This window comes from Mizuhopecten yessoensis, unplaced genomic scaffold, assembly GCF_002113885.1.
Source record: "Mizuhopecten yessoensis strain PY_sf001 unplaced genomic scaffold, ASM211388v2 scaffold1883, whole genome shotgun sequence".
Taxonomy (NCBI): domain Eukaryota; kingdom Metazoa; phylum Mollusca; class Bivalvia; order Pectinida; family Pectinidae; genus Mizuhopecten; species Mizuhopecten yessoensis.
Window position 1 is genome coordinate 603,775 of NW_018404269.1, and position 25,287 is coordinate 629,061.

Here is a 25,287-nt window from a genome sequence, read left to right on the forward strand (position 1 = left end):
GTTATGTCCCCTTAGTACGGGTACGGGAGGAAACAAAACACCCGCGATCACAACAAAGTCAGAATTTCATGTGAAATATGTTGTTTATTTCAACGAAACTTACATAATTATAAACAGTAAGGTATTTTCTTCTATATATCTGAAAATAACATGTTAATTTTCCCTAAATTTCTACTTATATGTGAAAAACCGTGATTTTCACGGTTGACTGCGGCGTACAAGTTTTACCCCCTGTTAAAACACATTATCGTCGATTTCTAAATTATTAGATAATAAATAAACATTTTTGTAATTGTCACATTTAGAAAATAATGTTTGAAATTATTCTATATTTTTATAAAAATTATAAACCATCGCGTTAATGAGATATTAAAATATCTGTATATTCCCGGTACGGGGTTTCAGTCCGGGTCCGGGAACGGGGTACAAGATTTCGTATCAAGTCGTTCCGGCCTCCTAGTAATTCCGGCCCCTACCCGGTCCGTCCCTAGTAGTTCCGGCCCCCTAGTTGTTCCGGCCCCTTAGTCGTTCCGGCCTCTATATAGTGTTTTCCTTCACATATCAACATTGAAATATGTTTTATGATTGGATCGAATGTTTACATAGATATGGATGTAACAGTTTTACATTTTGCATCGTGTTTATTGTACAAGTGTACAGGTTGTCGCCCTTAGTCCGTTACATACATTGATCAAAAGACAAGAAAAACAAGATGCACTATGTTCATTATGTAATATTTAATGCAATCAACAATAACAACATATATTTAATAAATAGCAAATAATAGATTATGACATATGTTCACATATTATTACGACACACCACACCAAACTTTCATACATTATTTAATTATGTAGCACAAAATGTTTTTTTTTTCCATATGTTGTACATTATTATATCTAGTTATATACCAACATATACCAAAATTATTTATTTTTAAATATGTAAAATACTTCACAGATATCTGTACATTTTTGGAACTTTTCACGATTTTTTAGGGGGTAGGGGTAATGAAAAGACTGTACTTATTGGCTTAAGTCATGAATTCACAATTTTCGAATAAGTTCACAATATATTTGTCCATTGTCATTAATACATTTCACTCAGGGAAGCCTGGGGCACACAGCTTGGACACAGCCCGGAGGAACGCCGATGTCCTTATCGTCTGCTCCTCCAATTGGCTCCACAGATGGTCCACTTTTTTCTCTCTGAACCTGTTTCTGGCGCGGCGGTGACGAGTGAGGGCCTGCTCCTCCAACAGGCGCATGGTGACTTCTACCGTGTTGGACTCCTTCCGGAGAAGGGGTACCAACAGGTAGAAGTGTAACATCGCTCGGCCTGCCTTCCCGTTGAAGCGTCTGTGCCAGCCTTTAAACAAAAAAGCAAATAATATTATATGTTATTGCTAGAGTACGATGTTTTAGCATGATATATTGCGTCATCTTATTATCTTGTGTTTCGGCGCGATTTTACCAGTGTGACATTTTTCGACTGAAATAATACGATATATTTAATATTTGGAACCATACAGCTGTTACAGCAACTTACCTTCGCAGTCATTGTTGGTGCGGATGCTTTGGCGGAAGACGCTCCATTGCCGCACGCTCCAGTTATGGTTTCGCAGCCAGGCCGTCTTCAGGTATGAAACAAGGCCCTCTTCCTCTGGACAAGAAAGCTAAAACAAGATATTCTTATATATTTATATATATTTATATATACTTATACGTACATCATATTCCCGCGGTCACACTGCATTGGTCATGGTATTTATTTATTTGTAATTATAGAGCTAACGAACTTTGTTAAAAAGGTGATGTCCATAAAAGAACTGTCATAATTGATATGTGTACAGGTATATATATTCCTGTTTCGGAAGATAAGAAACTATTACGAGCTAATAAATCGTACCACATGTCCCGAAACTTTTTAATTTATAACTGAATATTTTACCTTGGCGGTCAAACTATCAAATGCCTTCTCGATGTGTCCTGGCGGAAGGTAGGGTAGGCCAAGGAGCTGTTGGACGAAAACGTACAGACCCTTCTTCTCACAGTAGGTTGTTTTCAATCCAAGGGCCTGCACTTTCCGCATCACTGCCTTGGCCCAGTGGAAATAGCAGCCGGTGATGTCCACCTCCGGATATACTACCTTCACTGCGGACCACACGGCTGGAAAAAAGGATATAATCATTGTAAATTGATGAAAGATATGTGTAATCATTATCGCGCTTTTTTTTCTTTGTTACATAGGGCATTTTGATATTACATAATTTCATTTTTCGATATACATTTAGATATATCTACATTTTTTCTAAGCTATTTTCTCAATAGTTCCTTACCAGCTTCGAAGTCCATCATGATGCTCCGTACGTTAAGCGTACCAATGGCCTCGTTGATGTGGCGGAAAACCTAAGACAAGATGGATACATTTATAAATTTTGAATACATAACATTTCACAATTCTTACGGATCGATGTATTTCAGGGACGAGTAAATAAACAATGTTCCAGTGTTTGCAATTAAGTGCGATATGTATTATACGATTGAAAGTAAGAGATTTCTTTGTTTATGATCATATGGAGACGGGAGTTTAACGACACTCTAGACATGGTTATACTTACGGCTAGATAATCGATCTTGCGCATTCTCGACATAAGGATATAGATTAGGGGCACCTGCTTCATGGAATCCGCTTGCTGAATGAAGGCATGGAGGCTATAAAGCTGCACGAAGGGGCGCCGAACAACCTTAAATGTCCCATCTAAATACCACCTAAAAATTAAATATTAATTATTAACATTAAAATGTACAATATTTATTTAGGATTTTTATAACATTGTTAATGCCCTTTCGAAATGTAAATTAATTCAAATACGTTTATCATGATGAACGCAGGAAACATACCTCTTTGCGCGACGTAGGAGCTCCTGCTGCAGTGGGGTTCCAAAGATGATGTGGCGCTCCCCGTCAACGCGAATGTCACCCATGAGGCCTCGCACCCCAAGAATGCAGTGTCTATCTGCAATACATATAAGTTGTTCATCTTATTTCATGTAAGTGTATATCCAAAATATCCAATATATAAAAAATTCCAATCATTTTTTTTTTTGTCCAGTGGAGGCATTTTAAACCAATTCGTTTACCAGCATATACAAACAATTTGTGTTTACAATTCCATACCTCAAAGTCGAGATCGGTTGGCTCTTTCGGACGCAGTTTTTCTCGGACTCTGTTGGCGGCGCGCTGTATGTGCGGTGGGTTGGGCAGATTAAAATCATCGGATGAAACCTCCTCTGCCATGATGTCCTCTGTTAAGGCGCCTGCCGACCGATAGGAATGTACACGGGCCTGTTCCTTCACCTGAAAATATATCAATCATGCATTTATAATATATAGTGATAGGAGAATAGAAATGGATGAATGGATACATTGAAGATAACAGTTGATACTTAGCACGAACAAATGAATATGTTTTTTGTCTATGTACTTACAATTGCTCGCACTTTCACATAGTTCAGCATTCCGGGATCTGCTGCGTGGACGTGGGCAACCTGGCCAAACCTAAACTCTTCGCCATGCTGCAGTACACTGGCTCTGCACCACAGGGACACGCTTCTAACGCTGCACTGCCATGCCGTGGATGTCCTTGTCGTTTTCTATATAATCAAAAAATTATAATTAATTATGCGAAAGACATACAATAGCTTTCTGAAGTAAAGAAAGTAATCACTAGGACTCGATATTTCAACCGGAATGAGATACATGACAGACAGGCTTTGCACATACCTTCACCGTGTAGCTGTAGCCGCCTGAGCTGACCAGCTTCCGGCCTCCTCTCTTTGTCCCTCCCTCCACAACCTGGTATGTTACCGCGACATCTTCCACGACGGATACGTCCATGGCGGGTCCTTCGTCTAAACCACTAAAAGGCAATTACATATATTACCAACCAATAACTATAATAAGGTTTATCACTTCATGAACCGTTTTCCCACAAGATAGTATTTTTTAAAAGTCAAATACATATATTGTCAACCATGATCTATAATAGTGTTTATCACTATATGAACTGTGTTCCCAAAAGATAGTATTGTTAACAATTTCTTCATCTCACCTCTCATGGTGGACCTCCACAGGCTCCATGGGAACGTCACCCACGTTGAACGAGACGTGAAACTGCCCTCCTGGTGTCGAAGGCGATGTCGGTAGTGGTGTCCTAGGGGCGGGGGGCGGTGCTGTCCTAGGGGCAGGGATCGGTGCTGTCCTAGGGGCAGGGGTCGGTGCTGTCCTAGGGGCAGGGGTCGGTCGTGTCCTCGGGGCGGGGAACAGTGGCGAACCTTTTGGGGTGGGATTATCCAATGACTCTGTAAAATAGAGGTAAGATAGATATACAGCTTATATATTTTTACAACAATTATGAAACAATATTAACTCCTTTTCTTATTCTCTTTCCATTGTTAATGCGCAGGGTCTAACTTAATTTCTCAATCATTTAGAACTACATTCCTACCATCTATGGAGATGTCTGACGGGTTGTCAGGTTCGACACCAGCCGGAACTCCACAACCATCGCACCACCATGCAACCTCTTGTTTGTTCTTCACCAGCTGACGATACAGTTGTCTGCTGATTCCTAATAATAACATATCATACAAATATAACTAAATATATATCTATACGAAATGTATCTATACTTTTAACTAAAATATATACTTAATATATACTTAATAACTAATATGTACTTAATCTATACGAAATGTATCTATACTTTAACTAAAATATATACTTAATATACGTAATGATAATATATCATATAAATATAACTGAGGTATACGTAATGATAATATATCATATGAATATAACTGAGATATACGTAATGATAACATATCATATAAATATAACTGAGATATATATCTATACTTTTAACTAAAATATATACTTAGTGACAAAATATATCTAACAAATATAACTGAGATATACTTAATCTATACGAAATGTATCTATACTTTAACTAAAATATATACTTAATATATACTTAATAACTAATATGTACTTAATCTATACGAAATGTATCTATACTTTCAACTAAAATATATACTTAATATACGTATTGATAATATATCATATAAATATAACTGAGATATATATCTATACTTTTAACTAAAATTTATACTTAATGACAAAATATATCTAACAAATATAACTGAGATATACTTAATCTATACGAAATGTATCTATACTTTTAACTAAAATATATACGTAATGATAATATATCATATAACTATAACTGAGATATACGTAATGATAACATATCATATAAATATAACTGAGATATACTGAATGATAATATATCATATAAATATAACTGAGATATACTTAATGATAATATATCATATAAATATAACTGAGATATATATCTATACTTTTAACTAAAATATATACTTAATGACAAAATATATCTAACAAATATAACTGAGATATACTTAATCTATACGAAATGTATCTATACTTTTAACTAAAATATATACTTAATATATACTTAATAACTAATATGTACTTAATCTATACGAAATGTATCTATACTTTTAACTAAAATATATACTTAATGACAAAATATATCTAACAAATATATCTAAGATATACGTAATGATAATAACTCTTTAAGCAATCAAAGTAATACAATTTAGTAATATTGCCTACCTGTACCACAAGTTCGGTGTGTCCATCGTTCACATGTACTACAACATATCGCTTCCTGGCGAGGCCGGACAATCTTCATACACGTACGGCAGTCGTCAGACATGATGAACGCAATGAAGTTTCCATCGAAATATTGCTCCATATATGACAAAATTATTCTATTCAAGTTGCCGACTGTCTGTTTAGTTGAAATCATACACATTTGCATCTTCACACATGGAAGATCGACAAAGATCGATTTCAACAAGATGTGATGACAAAAAAAATCAACGTCTGTCATCAAATAAAAGTAAAAACAACGTCGAAAGACTATACAGCCATGGTGTTTACACGGCGTTTTCTAGAAGCCATACAGTTAAACAAAAGACAGTGATTGTAATGTGTCTTAAATAGCAATCTTACTCCGTATGTTACACAGGTGTATTTTGTTTAGACAACATGTAAAATGAAAAGACAACAAATGTGAAAAAAATAGTTTTATTTATTTAAAAAAACTAACATGAATTATCCATTATATAAATAAATTTAACTTAAAATTTAATTCCAAATAAACATAATAATATACAATATATGAGGCCGGAACGACTAAGTATACGGGGCCGGACCGGGAAGGGGCCGGAACTACTAAGGTCGGAACGACTAGGGACGGAACAACTCGGGGGCCGGAACGACTTGTATTCCAAGATTTACCTACCACCATTCGTATCAGTTTTACGACTGCTTTGTTATCACGTTGTTTAACTTGTGATCGATTAAGATAAAACAAACAAGCCAATCGATGAGGAACCTATTTGTGTACTGCGTCAGTACTATTTTTGTCATTAAACCCGATCCGGTCAATCCCTGTGTTCTGTTATTCAAGGTCATAATTCACGTCTTTAGTAAGACCCCTGCATTAAAACCAAAACAAATATGGCTGCTGTATGTGTTGCTGTATTGACTGTCAACTGAAAGTCCGACTGCTGAGGATATACCGATCGTTCTTCTTAATTCTCGTTGACTACAAAATTTGGGTAAGTGTTATTTTGACATTTTCATCAACCTATTTAATGGTCCAGTAGTGATTAAGCTCGTAATTTCCTCGTTGACATTCTACTGCAGTCAACTGACCTGGTCAAGAACGTGACATGTCACAGAATAATCAACTGATAAGTGTGTTATAAGTTATATAGACAGGGTTTACTAAAAAAAAGAGTTAGTGACAACAATAACTTTCTGTCTTGCTGTTCTTAAGCATGGTCATCAGATTAATTCCTAATTGGGACTTGCAGTGTTAATTAACAGGTTGGGCACAACGGCGCATATGGGTAATAATATAATCTTGCAAAAACACATAAAGTTCTTTTTTAAACACCTGGAGCAAAAAAGGCCGTCATTCTTTCAACATAATCCAATAAAATATAGAATGAGGTACGTGTACAATTGTGCACATAAATATGTTAATTAAATTGTCTAAATCTTTGTGAAAATGACAAATTGTATCACCTCCATTAATATATTGCTTATAGTGTGTTGTAGAGCAGCTATAGATAGCACTGCACACAGAAAAAATCATGCTCACCTGTTTCATTTGCTCTTGATGATCCCATCGATTACACACTGAAGTCAATGGAGAGCAAAGTCAGTGGTATGGTTTGTCAGTTGTACATTTAGCTCACTTGGTCCAAAAGGACCAAAGTGAGCTGATGCCGTGGTGCATGTCCTCTGTCCGTCGTCTGTCTGTCATTTTTTTTCCTTTAAAAGACTACTAGCTGGACAGATTTTGACCATATTTGGAATGGAGAACCCTTTGGCCAAAAGGGTTCATTGTAACATAAACAAACTTGGTAAAATAGTGGTATACATGTATGTTTAAAGACTACTAGTCATGAACGGCTTAAGGGATTTTAACCAAATTTAGTATGGCGCATCCATTGGCCAAAAGGGTTCTGCATCGTTATATAAATGAAGTTGGTATTCCCTCTGGTTGCAGAGGGGTAGGGCCAAGTTGGGCAAATAGTGGTATATGTTTAAAAGACTACTAGTCAAGAATGGCTTGAGGGAGTTGGTATATATATATATCCCTCTTGGGGGCAGAGGGGCGGGGCCCAAGTGGGGTAAATCCACCAAATGCATGTAGCTCCTTACACAGGCATCATTAAAACTTTCTCCAATAAGACAATAGACTCTTGAATGTCATGAGTGGCTGCTATCTAAGAGAAACCTGGACTTGTCCATTCACAGAATACCCACCCAGTCTCAGCAATTACAGTGCAATTAAATGTCTTCTACACCAAGCCAAACATGCTACACAATGGTGTATTAGCAGAACTTAAAGGACAGGTGTACGTCTCTGTAAAATATGCTGTTCACGTAATCGATTCGGTACTGTTCTGGTGCTGATGGCATGCAATCCAGGAATGGTTCGCGCTTCCAGACTTGCAGTTTGGAAGTGATTCTGGATATGGTTGTCATGACGTCACGCGTGGACGACCTGCATGTGGTCAGTCTATGATGAAATTGTTGAAATCTTCTCCGCAAAGCTTGAATAGTGTTTGTGTGGACACCAAACTGCGTAGCAACAGCGCGATGGAGCATACCAGCCTGGATCATTCCAATTGCGCGAAGGCATGATGCAGTCATTTTTATTTAGACTTGGCATTGCTCTACAACCATTTTTAACAGAAAAGAACAAAAGCGTGCAAAGCGACACATCTCCAAGAAGCGAAAATTATCGCCTCATGTTGAAGATTTGATCATGAAGAACCAAGACAATGCATTTTGTGAAACATTTCTAATCTATGTAAAAGCTTGATGAAGTTATATCAAATATGAAGAGAAACATGTAGTATAACCAGAGACGTATAAAACTGAGTATCCCTGCACATGTACTCTTTGGTATGAATGTCTGCCATCACCTCTAAGATGTATGCAAGATTGGAGCTTTTGAATGAGATTACAATGTACCTCTGGGATATATACACAAGTTTGAAAATTCAGACATATTACCTGAAGTCAGCCAGTGATTTAAACCACTTTACGAAGATGATTTTATTACATGTACATATAAAAGTCTTTAATATATTGTCAACATAAAATTACTGGAATCATTTTACTGCTGACACTAGTTTTTAGAAATATATAATTCAGACCCCTAATTTCCATGTGCTCATAATCTGTTTTCCATTTAATTATCCTGACATATCTTGACAATATATACATTGCAGATATATCGCAAATATTGTTGCCATACAAGTGTGTCTGACAGTACATCACTGACAACAAATATTTGTCATGACTTATATACGTAATCTTATCATTTCTGTGAGTCAGTTTTTCTGTATATACATCTAAATTTAGAAGAAAAAACATCAAATTATCAATGTCAAAAATCCCACAAACGTATGTTTTTGTATTACGTGCCATAATATTAATGCTTTTTTTATTTTAAAAATGTCAAAATTATCAAATGGCAGACATCTCCTGCAACAAGCATATGCATAAATATAACTTTCTCAATATGTTAGTCTTTATAAGCGACTAAACACCTCCAGTGTACCTAAGCTTAACATCATTTATTTAATTCTGTTATTGTATTTCCATCTTAACCACTCTACATGTTTCTTCCTACCGGCAGCAATTTCGTAGACCAATCAATTAATTATGACATCACATAACAACAGTTCATGTCAGCATCTTCCTTGGTGACGTCGCGATATGTGGTTATTGTTTCACCAATGGGGTACAGGAAGCGTGTATTCCCAAGAGAAATTAACATATGGTTTTCAAAAATAAGATATGATCGTCATGGGAGAAAAAGTCCCAAAAACTTCTGATGGCTGGTCATTATGGTCATCGAAATTTCATTAGTTAATTCTTAAGTCGTAAAAAAGACAATGAATAAACCTTGTGTCTTGTGCAGAATTTAAAGCAGTACATTAGAAGCCTGACTTTGTGTATTTATGAAATTAAAGATACAAGTACTTATACGATTGTCGTAAAGCTGAAGAAAAAAAAAGGTCAATCCCATCATCAATGGTTAAGGTGTTTAGATGGTCCATTGTTTTTCTTTCTTTTGCATGAAGTTTATTTGGTAATTATCTAACAAAAGAACTTGAACCAATTATCCATGTATGAAATAACATCACCAACAGGTGGCCATCTTGAATATTGAGAGTTAAAGTTTGTTAGTGCTATTTTATTTCTCGGAAAGCACTTGTGGGTATCATTCTCAAATTTCACATGAAGGTTCCCCATATTCCTTAAATATGCATATCAAATTTTAGGGCTGATTAGTAAACCAAGATGGCCAACAGGTGGCAATCTTGAATTTTGAGGAGTAAAGTTTGTTGGTGCAACCTCTCAGAAAGTAACTGAGAGATCTTTCTGAAATTTCTCTTGTAGGTTACCAATAGTCCATCATTGTGCATGCATGATTTATTTTGAGACTTAATGGCCACCAGACCCCCATCTTGAATTTTGACAGTTTAAGTTTGTGTAACAGGAAAGAGAGTAGTCTCATATTTTGCCAGTAGTGTGATGTGCTGTAGTGTTACCAAATTTGTTCGAATGAATGAACTTATCAAATTTCAAGGTTGCAAAGGTCAAATGTGTTAAAACAATAGATGTGTAACTAATGGTAGGTAGAATGATAACAAAAAATCACTGCATAGTTTTATCAAACAAATGACTTTGACACACTTTCAGTGTCACAGAGTCAAATATTTACCAATATATATATGCCTAGATTAATGATATTTAGCCAGTAACATGCAAGGATGAAGTGCTTTAAGTTTATTCAAATGAATGACCTTGACCGCCTTTCAAGGTCACATAGTAAAATAAATAAAGGGACCAAAAACATACAGTGTAGAAAGAACAAATAAAAGTCAGATGTGTGATTCAGGCTCTTTTATATATAAGTTTTAACTACCACATTCTTTTCACTTTACCATATATATATATATCTATACATATGTACATGTATATTACCTAGGAAGCGTTATAAATATCCCTATCAAAATAGTTGTAGTTCAGTTACCGGTATACTGAATATGTTGCTAGATATGCTGGAGTATTATTTTTTATGCGAAATGTAGTAAGAAGTTTTTATCATTTGTTATATCTGCGTATCGTTTTTCAAAATTATATTTTTCTTCTCTGCTGCAAGATAATTAACAGATGTTTAATTGTGTGTGGGTTTTTTTGTTATTTGCATCTGGATAAAGTGGATGGATATAATAATATTGACAGCTACTACATGTATGTCCTCGTTTATATTTGTTTGATATTTTATTACAGGTATACTACAATGTGCACTAATTAAGAAGATGGAGACATAATTGTTGTTACCATGGAGACCACAGCACCTTCTCTCCTTCACTGTCCTTCAGAATATTCCGAGTGGCAGTGTTTACCAGATAACATACTACTACACATCTTCTCATACTTACCAGCCTCCTCTGTCCTTCAGGCTTCAATCACATGCAGGTATGTAGATGAAAGGTCAAATGCCTTATATACGCGGTAGATGTCAACTGACAGGTTTGCTTTTTAGGAGTGTGTGTTGATAGGATGCTGGTATGGTAACATGATATGTCATATTGTACATGTGACTGAATCATGTAACCATAAATAACATGTGAAAGGAAGGAAGGTCATGAAAATGGATTATTCTGTGCATGAACAGAATATCAATTAATGGTTTCTGTATATTAAAGGAAACACACAAGTTATTTAACTTTTTTCTCCCACTCTGGAACAACACCTGCAACAACAAGGTACAAGCAAGCACAATTTTTTGAAGAACTATAACATGATATGTTCTGTCAATAATTAAACTTATTTTCTCTATAACACTTTTACAATAACAAGTGGGCAAGACAGGCCCCTTGGGACTCTTGTATACATCGTATTTAAGTGACAACTATGTTAGTGTAGTAGAATATTATTCCACTGTATCCATGTGAAGCTCTTTAAAGTGGCCCCATCATCGGTGGAAAATGTCTTCATATAACCTTAGCTGTTGCATTAGTATGCTAAACTCTAAACAAATTAAACAAACATTGAAAAATTCTTTTAATTTGAATATTCCATACAGATTGTATGTTATGTCATGAATTTCAACTATGTGATATGCTCACTGAATCTTTTTTCAGGTGTTGGTATAGAGTAAGCAATGACGAGTACTTGTGGAGGTCCATGTTTTACCGTCACTGGCAGATTGACAGATCTGTCCCCATTGCACCCGGCAGAACATCCTGGCTACAGGAGTACAAACGTTTATACTACCGCACACCCGTCATTGAGAGTGAGGTCATCCGACAGCACAGTGATCAGGTCCTCCACGTCAGCTTCTCTCATCACGGCAAGATGTTTGCCACTTGTTCAAAGGACGGCTATATACGGGTATGCATGTTCAAGATACTACTGTTCACCAGGAAATTATTGCAGCAGTCTAACTTTCGCCTTTTTCGCCCTCTACAATGAATTAGGCAAATTTATCATCAGAGCAAATATTAGTACACATACTTTGTATTGTATCTACATGTGAAGGGTGAACTTAATGCTGGCCGAATATGTATTGCACCGGTGAAGGATGAACTTAACGCTGGCCAAATATGTGTTGCACCGGTGAAGGGTGAATGTTTGACCCGGCTTTCCCCGTTTAGTACCATACATCATGTGTATACTGACTGTTGTGTTTCGAAACATATACTCCTGCTTTCATTAATTGCATTCATGAAATCTGTATTAATTATAATACAGAGTGATAGAGTGAAAGTTTTATTTTATATGTGTTTGTTCATATATGCNTGGTTTTGGGTGATGTTCCACAGGGCTATAAATGTGTAATTACTTGACAATGTACTTTAAGCACTATTAATTATATATCTGCCACCTTTAGTTTTCCAGCACAGCTCAGTTTGAAATCTTCTGTTTATGATCACATGGCATGCACAACGACCTGATGTGATTATGCAGTGTCCTGTCAACTTTTTCTATAACCTTTTACAGAAACAGGAGGCCTAGTCCCATGATTTTACCTTGAATCTATACTTGAGCATCCTTTTAGTTTATCCTTGAATGAAAAAAATCAGCTGGCATAGTACATACTTGCCAACCCTCCCTATTTAGGAAGGAGACTCAATATTTGACCCTAAAATTTAGCATTTTCAACTTGTGAATTTCCTCAACTATTCTTAATTTCTAAGATCTGCTGATTTCATTTGAAAGAACAGCTCAAAAGACGCCATTTAAAAATGTTTCTTTTCCCCTTGGTTGTACATACACACATCATATTTAAGCTTTTAATTCTAACCACGTGTAATCTCCCCTATGGAATTTTCAAAAAGTTGGCAAGTATGATATTAAGCTAAACACAAACTGGGGAGGGGGAAGTGTATGGTCATCATGACAATTAAATAATAATGCCAGTCATGATTACAAGAAAAAATTGTGTAATACCATTATGTAAATCATGTAAGTAACAGCTAGTTGAAAACTGTTTGCTGACATGTATGGTAGAAGCTGAATATACCCGACATGGGATCTGGATAATGTATATATATACATGTGTATGACCTTTGACATTTAAATGAACAACTACCTGATGGACATGATTTGACCTTTTGACCTTTTGACCTTGTAGGTATGGAATGCTCTGTACCCAGTGACTTTGAAGTACAAGGAGGATATGAAGATGTTGACCTGGAAGTACACACAGTTTTCACAGTTTAATGAAAGTGACACACTTCTTCTGGTATCAGGGGTCCACTTTGGTGCCAATAGCACATCAGGAGAGATTGCTGTGTTCAGTCTCAAAGGTAACTGTCAACCTTCACGGCACTTTCCCTTTATATGTACTTTTACAAGTGATTACGAATAATTATTGTACAGACACAAAGCATTAAAATGACACCAATATTTCAGTCATTGACATATATATATATATGTATTTACACTGATCTGGGAAAGATCACTATATAGAGACACAATATTTCCCTGTAACTTGATATATTAAAATGGTCATGTGTACAAAATAGAATTTTAAACAAAAAGTTAATGACAGCTCGAAGGTCTTTTGATATTTCATTAATTTAATTAAGTTACTGTAAAACCTATCTTGGTACATTGCAGGCGAGTTTGAGTTGCAGGCTCGTGTGATAAACAAGCCGTACGACGTGTTTGGGACGTGGTATAATGACCAGTACCTGTTGTCTGGCAACCTTTACTGGACTGGCCAGCTACAGTCCTGTTCTACACTCTGTCTCAACAAAGCCTCACAGGAGACCGAGTCAGAGCATGAGTCTGTGATGATGAAGCTGTACCGCTTCTACAACATCAACGCCAGCTCCATTCGTACCATAATGGTGGCCGATTATTCCCAGGAAACCAACTACAACTCCGACGATGATGTGGCTAATGGTCACATGTCCAAGTGTACACCAGGGGCTAACATGATTTTGGACAACAATAAACGAGCTGATGATGATGTCATTGAGCAACAGGAACCTGTTGAGGAAGACCCAGGCTGCGAGCTTGTAGACACTCCAAATGTACAGGGAGCTATGGGTGGTGCTGTTCGCCACCTCCAGAGTGTGCAAGTTTATGAAAATGGTGCATTTCAGAATAGACTGATTCAGCTGGATGAGGACGAAAATAATGATCGACGCAATGGGACGATAGAGTATGGTCAGGACTATCGCCAGGCACAGGACCAAATTCAGTTTGTCCTGGATTCAGAACAGGCAGATTCAAGTACTGGCACACAGCCCAATGCCATGGTAACAAGCCAATCCAATAATAATAGGGTTTTGTGTAATAAAGACAAAAAAAACCTTACAGGAACCAAACCAACATGCCAAACAAATGCTATGCACAGACATTCTGATACCATGACAACAAGCCAACCAGATTGTGTAGAAATGTATAGTCTGCCAGATGCTATGGTAACCAGCCGTGTCAGTGACAGTCTGATGACAAACACTATGCCTGTATACAGTGGCTGTAACCAGCATAGTAGCCATGAATTTGTGAGTAGTGACAAGAAGGAAGCTTGTCGCGAAGAGAGGAAGTATGGGGAGAAGATGTTACAAGATGAGGAGGAGGAGGAGGACGAGGGTAACTGTCAGGACTTCTGCCACTCTGGGATATATATGGATGGCTCAGTGTACGGCTCTCCCTTACGGTCCCAATACTTAGCCACACAAAATGTCGCTACGGACAAAAACTCAACCAAGTACTGTGTAGTAGGAAGCAGTGATATCGGTAGGTCAGATAAGGATCACAGTGTCGACAAACCTCCCTCCGAGAAAAAAGCGAACCTGGTAAGAGACAAGTACCTTGTGTTCACAATGGGTTCAGAGACATATACACCCCATCAGATAGGCATCAAGCGTATCAAGTCGCTGGCAAATGTTGCAGGTTCCAATTCCACGTTGTGTCTTATACCCAATGTTGACGAACAGCCTGAAGAACCCGCAGAAAATCAGCCACACGACAGTGTGGACAAGATTATTGACATGCATGGCCACATCATTGGCATGTGCTTCTCGCCAGATAACAGGTAAATATTCAAGTTGATATAGTTTCTTTGTGAGAATATGACTCCTTGAACAAGGGTACAAATTGGAGGTTAAAAAAAGTCCATGCACATGTACATAATTGTGTATACTAATGTTTATAACTAAAAAAGTCACTTCGCATGTTAACTAATTTCTATAAATAATGTTTACAAGAAGAAGTAATTTGAGCATGTTTACATTCGCTCACCAGCTCGAAGGGCTTTGTTAATTAGTTAATCTGTCATCTGTCCAGCCACTTTTCCATAAAAATGCTGCTAGTCCTGAACAACTGGGTGGATTTTGACTAACTTTTGACTCAATGTTGTTCAGACAAAGGGTGTGTTCCCCAGCAGGCAAAGGACCAGGTTTTGTAAGTGAAATAAAGTTATTTTTTTCAAAAACTTCCTTCAATACTACTAGTAGAGGAAGTTTGAGTGAATTTAATCTAAAGTATTTGTGTGCCAATAAAGGGGATTCAGTGTTGTATACACTTATATAATAGCTATATAGGGTGTTGCACACCTAGGGGCAGTGTACATGTGGCAGGGTCCAATAGGTGAAATAGAAGTAAATCTTCCAAACCTGTCTTGTTTCGTACCTTTGAAGAGGATTTTCATATAATTTTCTCTGGAGCATCCATGAGTCAGTTAATCATTCTGTATGAACAAATTTAAGAGTATGGCTTTATCTTGTGGGGTCAGAGGGATGGGGCCTGAATTATGAATTAATAGCCTTTTTGTCTCGAAATCCTACTCTTGATAAATTATTTCATGGATTGACACCATATATTAGTTCAAATCAAATATTTATCGAGCAATATGATCATATTTTATTTATTCCCATGGAGCTAAACTATTCCAATAAAGGATGTACTACTGTTCTACTGAAAATTTTATCCAGATTAATGTTGCCATTATATAACAACACACCTACATAATACGCATAAAGAGACAAAGACATCAGTGCTACAAGGATTGGCCAGGGTTCCAGCCCTGCATTCTTGAGACTTAGTTCCTGCATCACATATCTTAGACATTGATGAGATCCCAATGTATTTTTGTTGCACATTCAGAGATATAACTTATACAACAATCATGCTTATAGAATCAGTCTCAGGGTCAAGCCCCGCCCCAGAGGACTTTGTCTCTGGTCATAACAAGGAATGGATCAAGTTCCTCAACCCTTAATAATGAATCGCTAGACATAAAGAGACACAGTTATGCTACTAGGATTGTTTCCTGGATCCAGCCGCTCCCCTGATAATTGCTAAGCATGAAAAACGAATACATATACTCATGCTATCAGGCTGTCGGTATCAATTGTTGTGTAAAAGAAGAATGTACATGTATACATAGTTCCCCTGCGGGGCGAAGGGTGAAGTTCTTGTACATTTGTGTATTTCAACCAAATTTATTTTGAAGTATCCTTGTGACCAGAAAATGAAATGTTTCATAGTACTGAAAGGCAAAACCAAAACAAGAAATAATTGTAAAATTACCTACATATAAATTAATGGATATATTTTGCCATGATTGCTTAAAAATTCAGGGAGGAATACGAGCCCTCTCACTTCTTGGTCAACAGGACAACATGCAAAAGGACATGTATGTAAAAAATCGAATCACATGTACAATTGGAAATAAGTACCAGGCAAACTTTGAGCTTTTGTTAGGTTGTTTGATGTCAGCAGGGTTTCTGGTTGCTGGATACCACTCTAGATAATCTTAACCACTTGTTATGATAAATTGATAATTCACTAATAATTAATTATAAATCTTGGCAGGGCTCAATTATCTGCTAAATGGTTCCAGCTCTAAATAAGTTTCAAGTACACTTTTGATATTCAGCTGTAGTAGGATTGCAGAGTAACTTAATAACTTGTCACGGAAGTTGAAGCAAGTGTAACCTAATGAGGAACGCTTTGTTTTCAGATACCTCTACGTAAACAATCGACCCTGGCCTAAGAACTATTCAATTGAGAATCCTCTGTATCCACCACCCATAGCCCAGGAGATTGACATCCATGTTATAGACCTACTCAAGATGAAGGAAGTAGGCACAATGCACCGCTCACACAAAGCCTACACACCAAATGATGAGTGCTTCTTCATCTTCTTAGATGTTTGCAAGGATTATGTGGCCAGGTAATACAAGAGGAACAAGTCCCACAGCCACTGTCAGGCCTGTCACTTTGTGGTAGGAGGATGAGACCTGGACCAGGGGGATTTACTTGAAGTATGCCCTCCCAACCCCCACACCTCAGGGAGGCATAAGAGGTGGAGCCTAATAGGGGAAATTAGAGACAATAGAATGGTTTGTCCCCCTGGGGGTAGAGGGACAGGGCCAACTAGTGGTTAATCTTTATTATCCTTTAACTAATAACAGAAGAAGAAATTTAGCCGTATTTGGTTTAAAGGATCTCTTGGCGTAAAAGAATTGGTTTTTTTTTTATAAAGGAAGCTGTAACGCGTTGTGATTAAAGGGGNATTTGGTATAAATGATCACCGGTCTAAAGAGGACTTAATTTTGAATAAACAAATGATGTGGCTCCCCTGGAAACACCGGTGGGCCAAATAATTGTAAATCTTTCTTTATGTTTTAAGACTACTTCAGTACAAATGAAAAGATTTTAATCTCATCACTGTGTTAAATTATAGTCAAAAGTGTTAATGTATTCATGTGGGCCCATGTGTATTTATAAGGGTTCAAATGTACACATTTGTGTTAATGTTTGTCCATGTGTGGTCCTGTGTTCATGTATTATCAGGTGCGTTCATGTGTGTTCATATGCATTTATAGATAATAATGCTTATATATATTATATTTTATTTATATTCATGTGCATTTAAGTTCTATTTCTCATGATTCAAAAAAATCTTGGTTAATTGTCAGAATCATTGTATTACTGTTATGTTTTATAGCTCCTTTTTCATCAATAAGATCAATGCTCGGTAATTTTGTGTTTCAGTGGAGCAGAAGACCGGCACGGTTACATATGGGATCGTCATTATGGTGTGTGCTTGGCACGCTTCCCTCACACTGATGTTGTCAACTCCGTGGCATTTAACCCACGGGACACAGAGACTCTCGTCACAGTCAGTGACGACTGTTCCATCAAGGTGTGGAGGTCAAGGTCACGGGAACATGAGGTCAAAGTGGACAATTTACCTAGTCTGTGTACACAGTCTTAAATCTGCATTGTGTGCAATTGACAATATTCTCCTTATAAAACTTGATTATAAGGCGATATCTACGAAATGATTCAAGTTTGTGAAATTTGTGTCTATTTTCTAAAGCCATATCGACAATACAATTATGATGACAAATTTTTGATAAGACACATTTAGTTAATATGTGTCAATTCACCTTAAAGTATCCTATTGATAATGGAGTTAAAGGGACAATTTAGTGAAGTAAGTTTTATTCATAACCTTGTCACAAAACTCTTCATGATTATATACATGTAGCTTGATACTCCCTATGAACAATTCAGGTCGTGAAATTGACAAGAGACAACGTTTTTTTGGCGTTTTTAATCCATAATGGAGAAATCCTTAACTGTACAGCCGTACGTTTTAGCGGCAGCTGTTGGTGAATTTTTAGCTAACAAAAATGTCTTTGCAGTCGAGGAGAGAAGGTAACTTCTCGCTTTATTCGCCTAGACTCTCTAAATCTATTTTGAATCAAAATCATCTACCAACAGCATCTAAAACATTGTTATAAATAAGTGATCTATTTTACGTTTAAACCTATTGATATCATAATTTCTGCAGTTTGAAATTCTCCCCTCGGCACCCTCTCAGTGCGTGCATGCTCTAATTGAACCTGTTCATTCTTATTCAAATCCAAATGGAAATGGGTATTGTGTAAATTCAAGAATGAGTTATGTGTGAACTCAGACTTGTATAAATGACACTGTGTTGTCGGTCGACAGCATAGGCCTAGTGTGGCTGAACATGTTTACTTCTTACTAAAAGGCCCAGATATTTCGGTCGTAGCTATTTTGATCACCGGCTTTCCCAAAAGATGAAACTGACCACACTGGACGTTGGCTTCAGGTCATGTCTTTATCAACTACGTAAACTTTCGTTAGGAGATATATATTTTCAGTATCGACTTGATTTTCAGGTAATCAAAAAAAGTTACTTCACTAAATTGTCCCTTTAAGGTACGAGAAATATAAAGCATGTTGAGCTAGTACATGTATGTCAGCGTGAGGATGGTGTATAAACTAGAGTCTATGACACACATGTTCCAATGCCGCAGATTGATATCATCTTATCACTGTAAAAGAATATTGTAATTATTCAGTTGCATTTATTTATTATGTGGAAAATGGTGAGAAGAAATCCTGCTTTGAATCTGTATTTTTAGGTCACCTGAGCTTTAGCTCAAGTGACCTATTGCTATCCGTTTTCGTCCGTCGTCGTCCGTCGTCCGTGAACATTTTACATTTCAAACTTAAAGTCAAGTTCTGCTGGGCCGATTGAACTGAAAGTTGGTAGGAATGATCGCCTCATGGTCCTGACAAAGTGTTGTTATTTTTCGGGTCGATCAGAAATCCAATATGGCCGCCACGGCCGCCATTTTGAAAACCTATTTCAAACTTAAAGTCAAGTTCTGCTGGACCGATTGAACTTAAAGTTTGTAGGAATGATCGACTCATGGTCCTGACAAAGTGTTGTTATTTTTCGGGTCGATCAGAAATCCAATATGGCCACCACGGCCGCCATTTTGAAAAACTATTTCAAACTTAAAGTAAAGTTCTACTTGGCCGATTGAACTGAAACTTTGTAGGAATGATCGACTCATGGTCCTGACAAAGTGTTGTTATTTTTCGGGTCAATCAGAAATACAATTTGGCTGCCATGGCCGCTATTTTGCTACTAAGTTCTAATAGGCCGATCTCACTTAAAATTGGTCTAGGAATGATCAGCTCATGGTCCTGACAAAGTTTAGTTAACATTATACTATTTTTTACTCAAATTGGTACATATTTCAACAACAAAAATAAATATTGTAGGACTCAGGTAACCGTTAAGGCCCATGGGCCTCTTGTTTGTTATCTATTCAAGTTGCCAATAGGATAAAGACAGAACCAGACAAATACCATTTTGATTTGATTCTTATTAGCTCACCTGGCGCAGCGGCCATCATCAATTTCCTTTAAAAGATTTCTTCTGAAGAACCAAAAGACTTAAGCTTAGAGTCCTGCTATTTGGCTGGTACACTGTAGCTTCCTAGGTTGGAGCCCAACAAAGTTTGCTAACAAAAAAGACCTTGGCCTTCTTTCAAGGTTAGCCTCCTTACTGCCCGATGGGACTTAGTCCTGGTAACAGCTTATATTTTTGGGCTATTTGATTAATTGTACAGTAGTCAACAGGTTTGAAATTAAAATAGAAAATTCCAAGTGAGCTATCAAGGCCACTGAGCCTCTTGTTATGCTTCTGCAAGTGAACACTGTTGTCTATACAATGTACATCTAGTTGTTGACTTACAGTTACACTTGTTTGTCAATAACTGAAGCTTGCAAACGTCTGTCTGTAAGAACTAAATACTGAAGCTTTGTCAGTTCTTCAGTTCAATTGATACAAAATAAGAGGCACAAAGGGCCTTAATCGCTCCCCTGGTATTAATCTAACACCAGTGAGTTACCATATTAGAATGGGCTAAATTAAGCAACAATCCAAATGTTAGAAAAAAATTGTTTCCAGACGGTTTTACTGAAGTAAACATTTGATCCCTATGACCTTGAAAGATAGTTAAGGTCATGTATTTGAACCAAGTTTGTAGCCCTTCATCCCAGTTTGCTAATTTTCAGATATCATCTCTCTGGGTCTTTTTAGTACATGTATTGAGAAGATTTTAACTTATTTCACCCCAGTGATCTTGAATGTGGGTCAAGGTCATTAACTTGAATAAAGATGGAAGCTCTTAATCCCAGCATGCTGTTAGGCAAACATCATCATACTATGCCTTTTGGTTATGAAAAAAAATAGTGGCCAGCCGGACGACACACCATGCAGGTAGCACTTAATTCACTTGCGCAGACTACTGGCAAGATATCATCAACCTCGATTGTTTTTTGGTTGTTCAGGATTGTTTAAATATTTTCGATCATTTCACCCCAGTGACGTTGAAAGAGATTTAAGGTAATTCGTTTGAACAAAATTTAATTTGTAGCCATTCATCCCAGCATGCTACTGGCGAAATATCATAACCCTGGGTCTTTTGGTTATTTAGAAGAAGCTGTTTAAATATTTCAACATATTTAACCCTGGTGGCCTTAAAAGTGGGTCAAGGTGAGCTAAATGAACTTGAGTTTTTTCTTTCTCTTCTTTTCCCTGTTTTTCAAATAGTTTAAATATTGTTTAGGGCCCCGTATCTGATACGGGGGCCCTCCAGTAATCACTCTGTCTGTCTTGTCTGTCTGTCTGTCTACAAATTTTGTTCCTGTCTGATAACTTTGGTATTTATTTACATAAAACTTGGAAAGTCAAGGTCAAAGGTCAAGGTCATTAGGTTCAAAGGTCAAGGTAAAATTTTGCATCTTTTCACTGATGAACATTTTGTTATGACATTATGAAGCAAAGTTGATCAGAATTAAACAAGGAGTCAACTGACTTGAGGTCAAGGTCACTGGGTCAATGTCAAGCTAAAATATTGTATCATTTTACTGATGAACATTTTATTTTTATGTTATTATGAAGCAAAGTTATTCAGAACTTAACACAGCATCAACTGACCAAAGGTCCAGGTTACGGGGCCAAAAGGTTCAAGGTCAAGTTTTGAATTTTTCACTGATGAACATTTTGTTAAGATAGTATGAAGCAAAGTTGGTCGTAATTAAAAAATAAATCCACTCACCAAAGATCAGGGTCACTGGACTAAAGGTCGAGGTCATTTGGGTCAAAAGATCAAAGACAAAGTGGATCTCTTAATTTGACCCTGGATGAGGTTGGGGAGGTTTTTAAGATGAAATAAAATAAATCAAAGCTAACAAATGAGTATTGCACTGGTATTGACATTTCTGTTAGCCCATTAAATATGTACATGTATATTTTGCTTCCTTGCAATTCTTTTTTAAGTCCAAATGTCAAACATCAAGCTCAGCTATATGGGCAGGATTATGGGAGGTATATTGCCACAAGACGGGGCCCTTACTGACCTGTCAGTGTTCTAGTTTGTTTGGTTAAAATGGCCATGATTTGTCCACTTTATACCTTATAAACCTTAAAAGTGGCCTAAAAAATACTACTGGCACATGTAAGCCTTGCCAAAGCTCTTTTAGGGTGTTCAATTACTAGACCATCGCAATGCCTATCCATTTCTTATTTTAACATCTGTGGTCTATCTGATCTTTCATCTACAGTAAGATTTTAAACAATATGAAATTTTAATACCATGCAGGTATTTGATATATCCATTTCTCATAAATTCAAAGATTTAAACATTTCATGTAATAAGAATAAATTCTCGACCCAAAATATTTAGGTTTTGTTATTCCTGGAGTGTAAGCCTGCCTTGTTGTGATACGTAAGTAAGTGTTGGATCACCCTTAATTACGTTTTCCTAGAGTGAAATATCATGACTTTAAAAGCATACAGCAATGTTCATATAAGGTTATAATTATGCAATGTGTGTATTTGGTACTTGCCACACCTATTCTCCAGTAAAATATACCATACAAAATAAAGATGTGTAGCTGTACCTCTACAACATATGATCATTTAAACATTTGCATTTTTTTTAAAGTGCAATCTGTACAGATGTATAATTCGATAATTCTGAACAGGATTGCAGAAGAATTTAATCTTTCAATCAGCAATATCTTATTCAGAATGATCCGACTGATATTTATAAAAAGTTGTTATTTTTAATTAACTTATATACTGTTTTCTGGTCACCTGAGCTTTGCTCAAGTGACCTATTCCGATTACTTTTCGTCCGCCATCGTCCGTCGTGCGTAAACTTTTTACATTTTCAACTTCTTCTCAAGAACCAGTTGATGGAATTTTTTCAAACTTGGTCAGAATCAAATTGTAAAATTGGGATTCTTACCCCAACCCTAGGGGCCATGGTGGGGCCCCAAAGGGAAAATTAACCAATATTTCAAAAATCTTCTTCTCCAGACTCAGAGGTACCATAGTGATTTTCTCTGCATGGATGGAAAGATCATCAAGGGCTTTATTTAAATTGTCAATTTCAGGACCCCTGAGCTGCCCGTTCCCCCTTGGGGTGGGGGTAAAATTTACTATAGTTTATATAGGGAAATAACACTTTTGGGTATATTTTATCCATTTTCAGCAGAAAATTATTCAAACTTGGTCAGAATCATCTTTTGTGGATGAGGGTATTACATTATTAAATTGGAATTCCTGCCCCATCCCCAGGGGCTGGGGCGGGGCCCCAAAGGGAACATTTACAAATATTTTAAAATTCTTAACCTTTGATGACATGACAAGTATTGTATTTCACTTAGTTTACATGCTGATTTCCACATCACATCTTAACAATAAAATAAAGCTACCAGTACCTATGATATAACTCAGGTGACCGCTAAGGCCCTTGGGCCTCTTGTTTACGTACATATCAGTATCCTTTGTTTTATTCTAAGTTGAATTGAATATATGCTTGGTTCAAGTGGAATGTAACCATGCTGTTCATGTATTGGTCAGTGATCTTGAGTTCCGAAATTGCAAATACGATGTCTCAGATGTTATGACATCAATCACCCAACCATGCTTTATATGGATGGAATGTTAAGGAGATGTAAATATTTATATATTTCTTTTGGAAAAGTTAAGTTCTCCAAGCCATGTATACATATTTCAGAAATATTTATAAATGATTTTGATCTCTCTTAGTGAATGATAAAGAACAGAGTTTTATCATATGCCTGTAACTGTATTTTTTATCATTGCACTAAATTCAAGGACATAATAATAAATCAAATTTGATGCAGATCAACATGTTGTTATAGCTCCTATCTCATTTTGAAAAATAAAAATATTAAACTACCTAGATTTCTTTATTATTCTTTGCTTTTTCAGACTTCATATGGCCATTTCTTGTTTTTTGAATTTATCCAATGTCAGCCCTTAAGACCCATCAGCCAATGCAACTGAGGTGCAAACAAGACCAGAAGGCTGATGTGGAAAGAGATATTACATGTATATGCAATACAGGGTTCTCCCCAGGCCATTTAGCTGATACGGCTCCGTATCAGCTTCAGTTTGAAATCCTCCCTGCCGTATCAGTTTNCAATAGGATAAGAAAATGTATGGAAAACATGGGTTTTCTCCAGGTTCTACAGTTTCCTTCCACATTTAGACCCCCCACACGCTAACATCCAGGGGCCAACAAGAGTGATTAATATAAGTTGAAATAACTTGTTTCATAATTATTGTAAAATAAATAAAGTTTATGAATTATATATTTATATGGAAATGGCCATATAATGTTTTACTGATGTACAAACTGTACTACACTGTCAAAACCTTGTCAAATATATTCATACATGCCATGCATATTAACATAAAGCATACAGGACTATTGTGTATTTCATATATCCATTGTTTCTACTTGATCACATCGCCAAAACAAAAAGATAACTTCTTATTACAAATCAGGAGACTGTTAAGGCCCTTGGGCTATTGTTAACACCTCTGCACTATAGATTTCTTTATAATTGATGTTCCACCTGATGTATGATTAAACATTTATTTCTTTTTAGGCAATTGTCTAGATCGTTCTCCATTCTGTTTCATATCCTATGATACATTTGCTAACTTGACTAAGATAATTAAAAGTTTTACTATTAAATGTTTCATTTCTTGTTTTCCAAGCTTCTGGACAATTCTCTATTTGATAATTTTCCTCTTCAAATTTCATCATTATCATTATGCCTTTTCATGTGCTTCTAATGGTTTAAATTCTTATCTGTTTGAGTCTCTTGTTCATTAATAAGTTGGATGTCAGCTGCAGACATCCTAATGACCGTCTCCATGTTGTTATATCCATACCAAGTTAGGTTCGTTGGC

At 36.6% G+C, this 25,287-nt stretch overlaps 1 protein-coding gene across 1 annotated transcript; it reads left to right on the forward strand.

Moving 5' to 3' along the window:
• Positions 1–6,628: 6,628 nt before the first annotated feature.
• LOC110441887 (F-box/WD repeat-containing protein 5-like) lies at positions 6,629–18,989 on the forward strand. Its single transcript, XM_021485179.1, has 7 exons — positions 6,629–6,712; positions 10,980–11,168; positions 11,837–12,086; positions 13,330–13,504; positions 13,818–15,246; positions 17,176–17,388; positions 18,213–18,989. Exons 2-7 carry the CDS (start codon positions 11,032–11,034, stop codon positions 18,433–18,435), a joined length of 2,427 nt encoding a protein of 808 aa, XP_021340854.1. The 5' UTR covers positions 6,629–6,712; positions 10,980–11,031; the 3' UTR covers positions 18,436–18,989.
• The last annotated feature ends 6,298 nt before the right edge of the window (positions 18,990–25,287 follow it).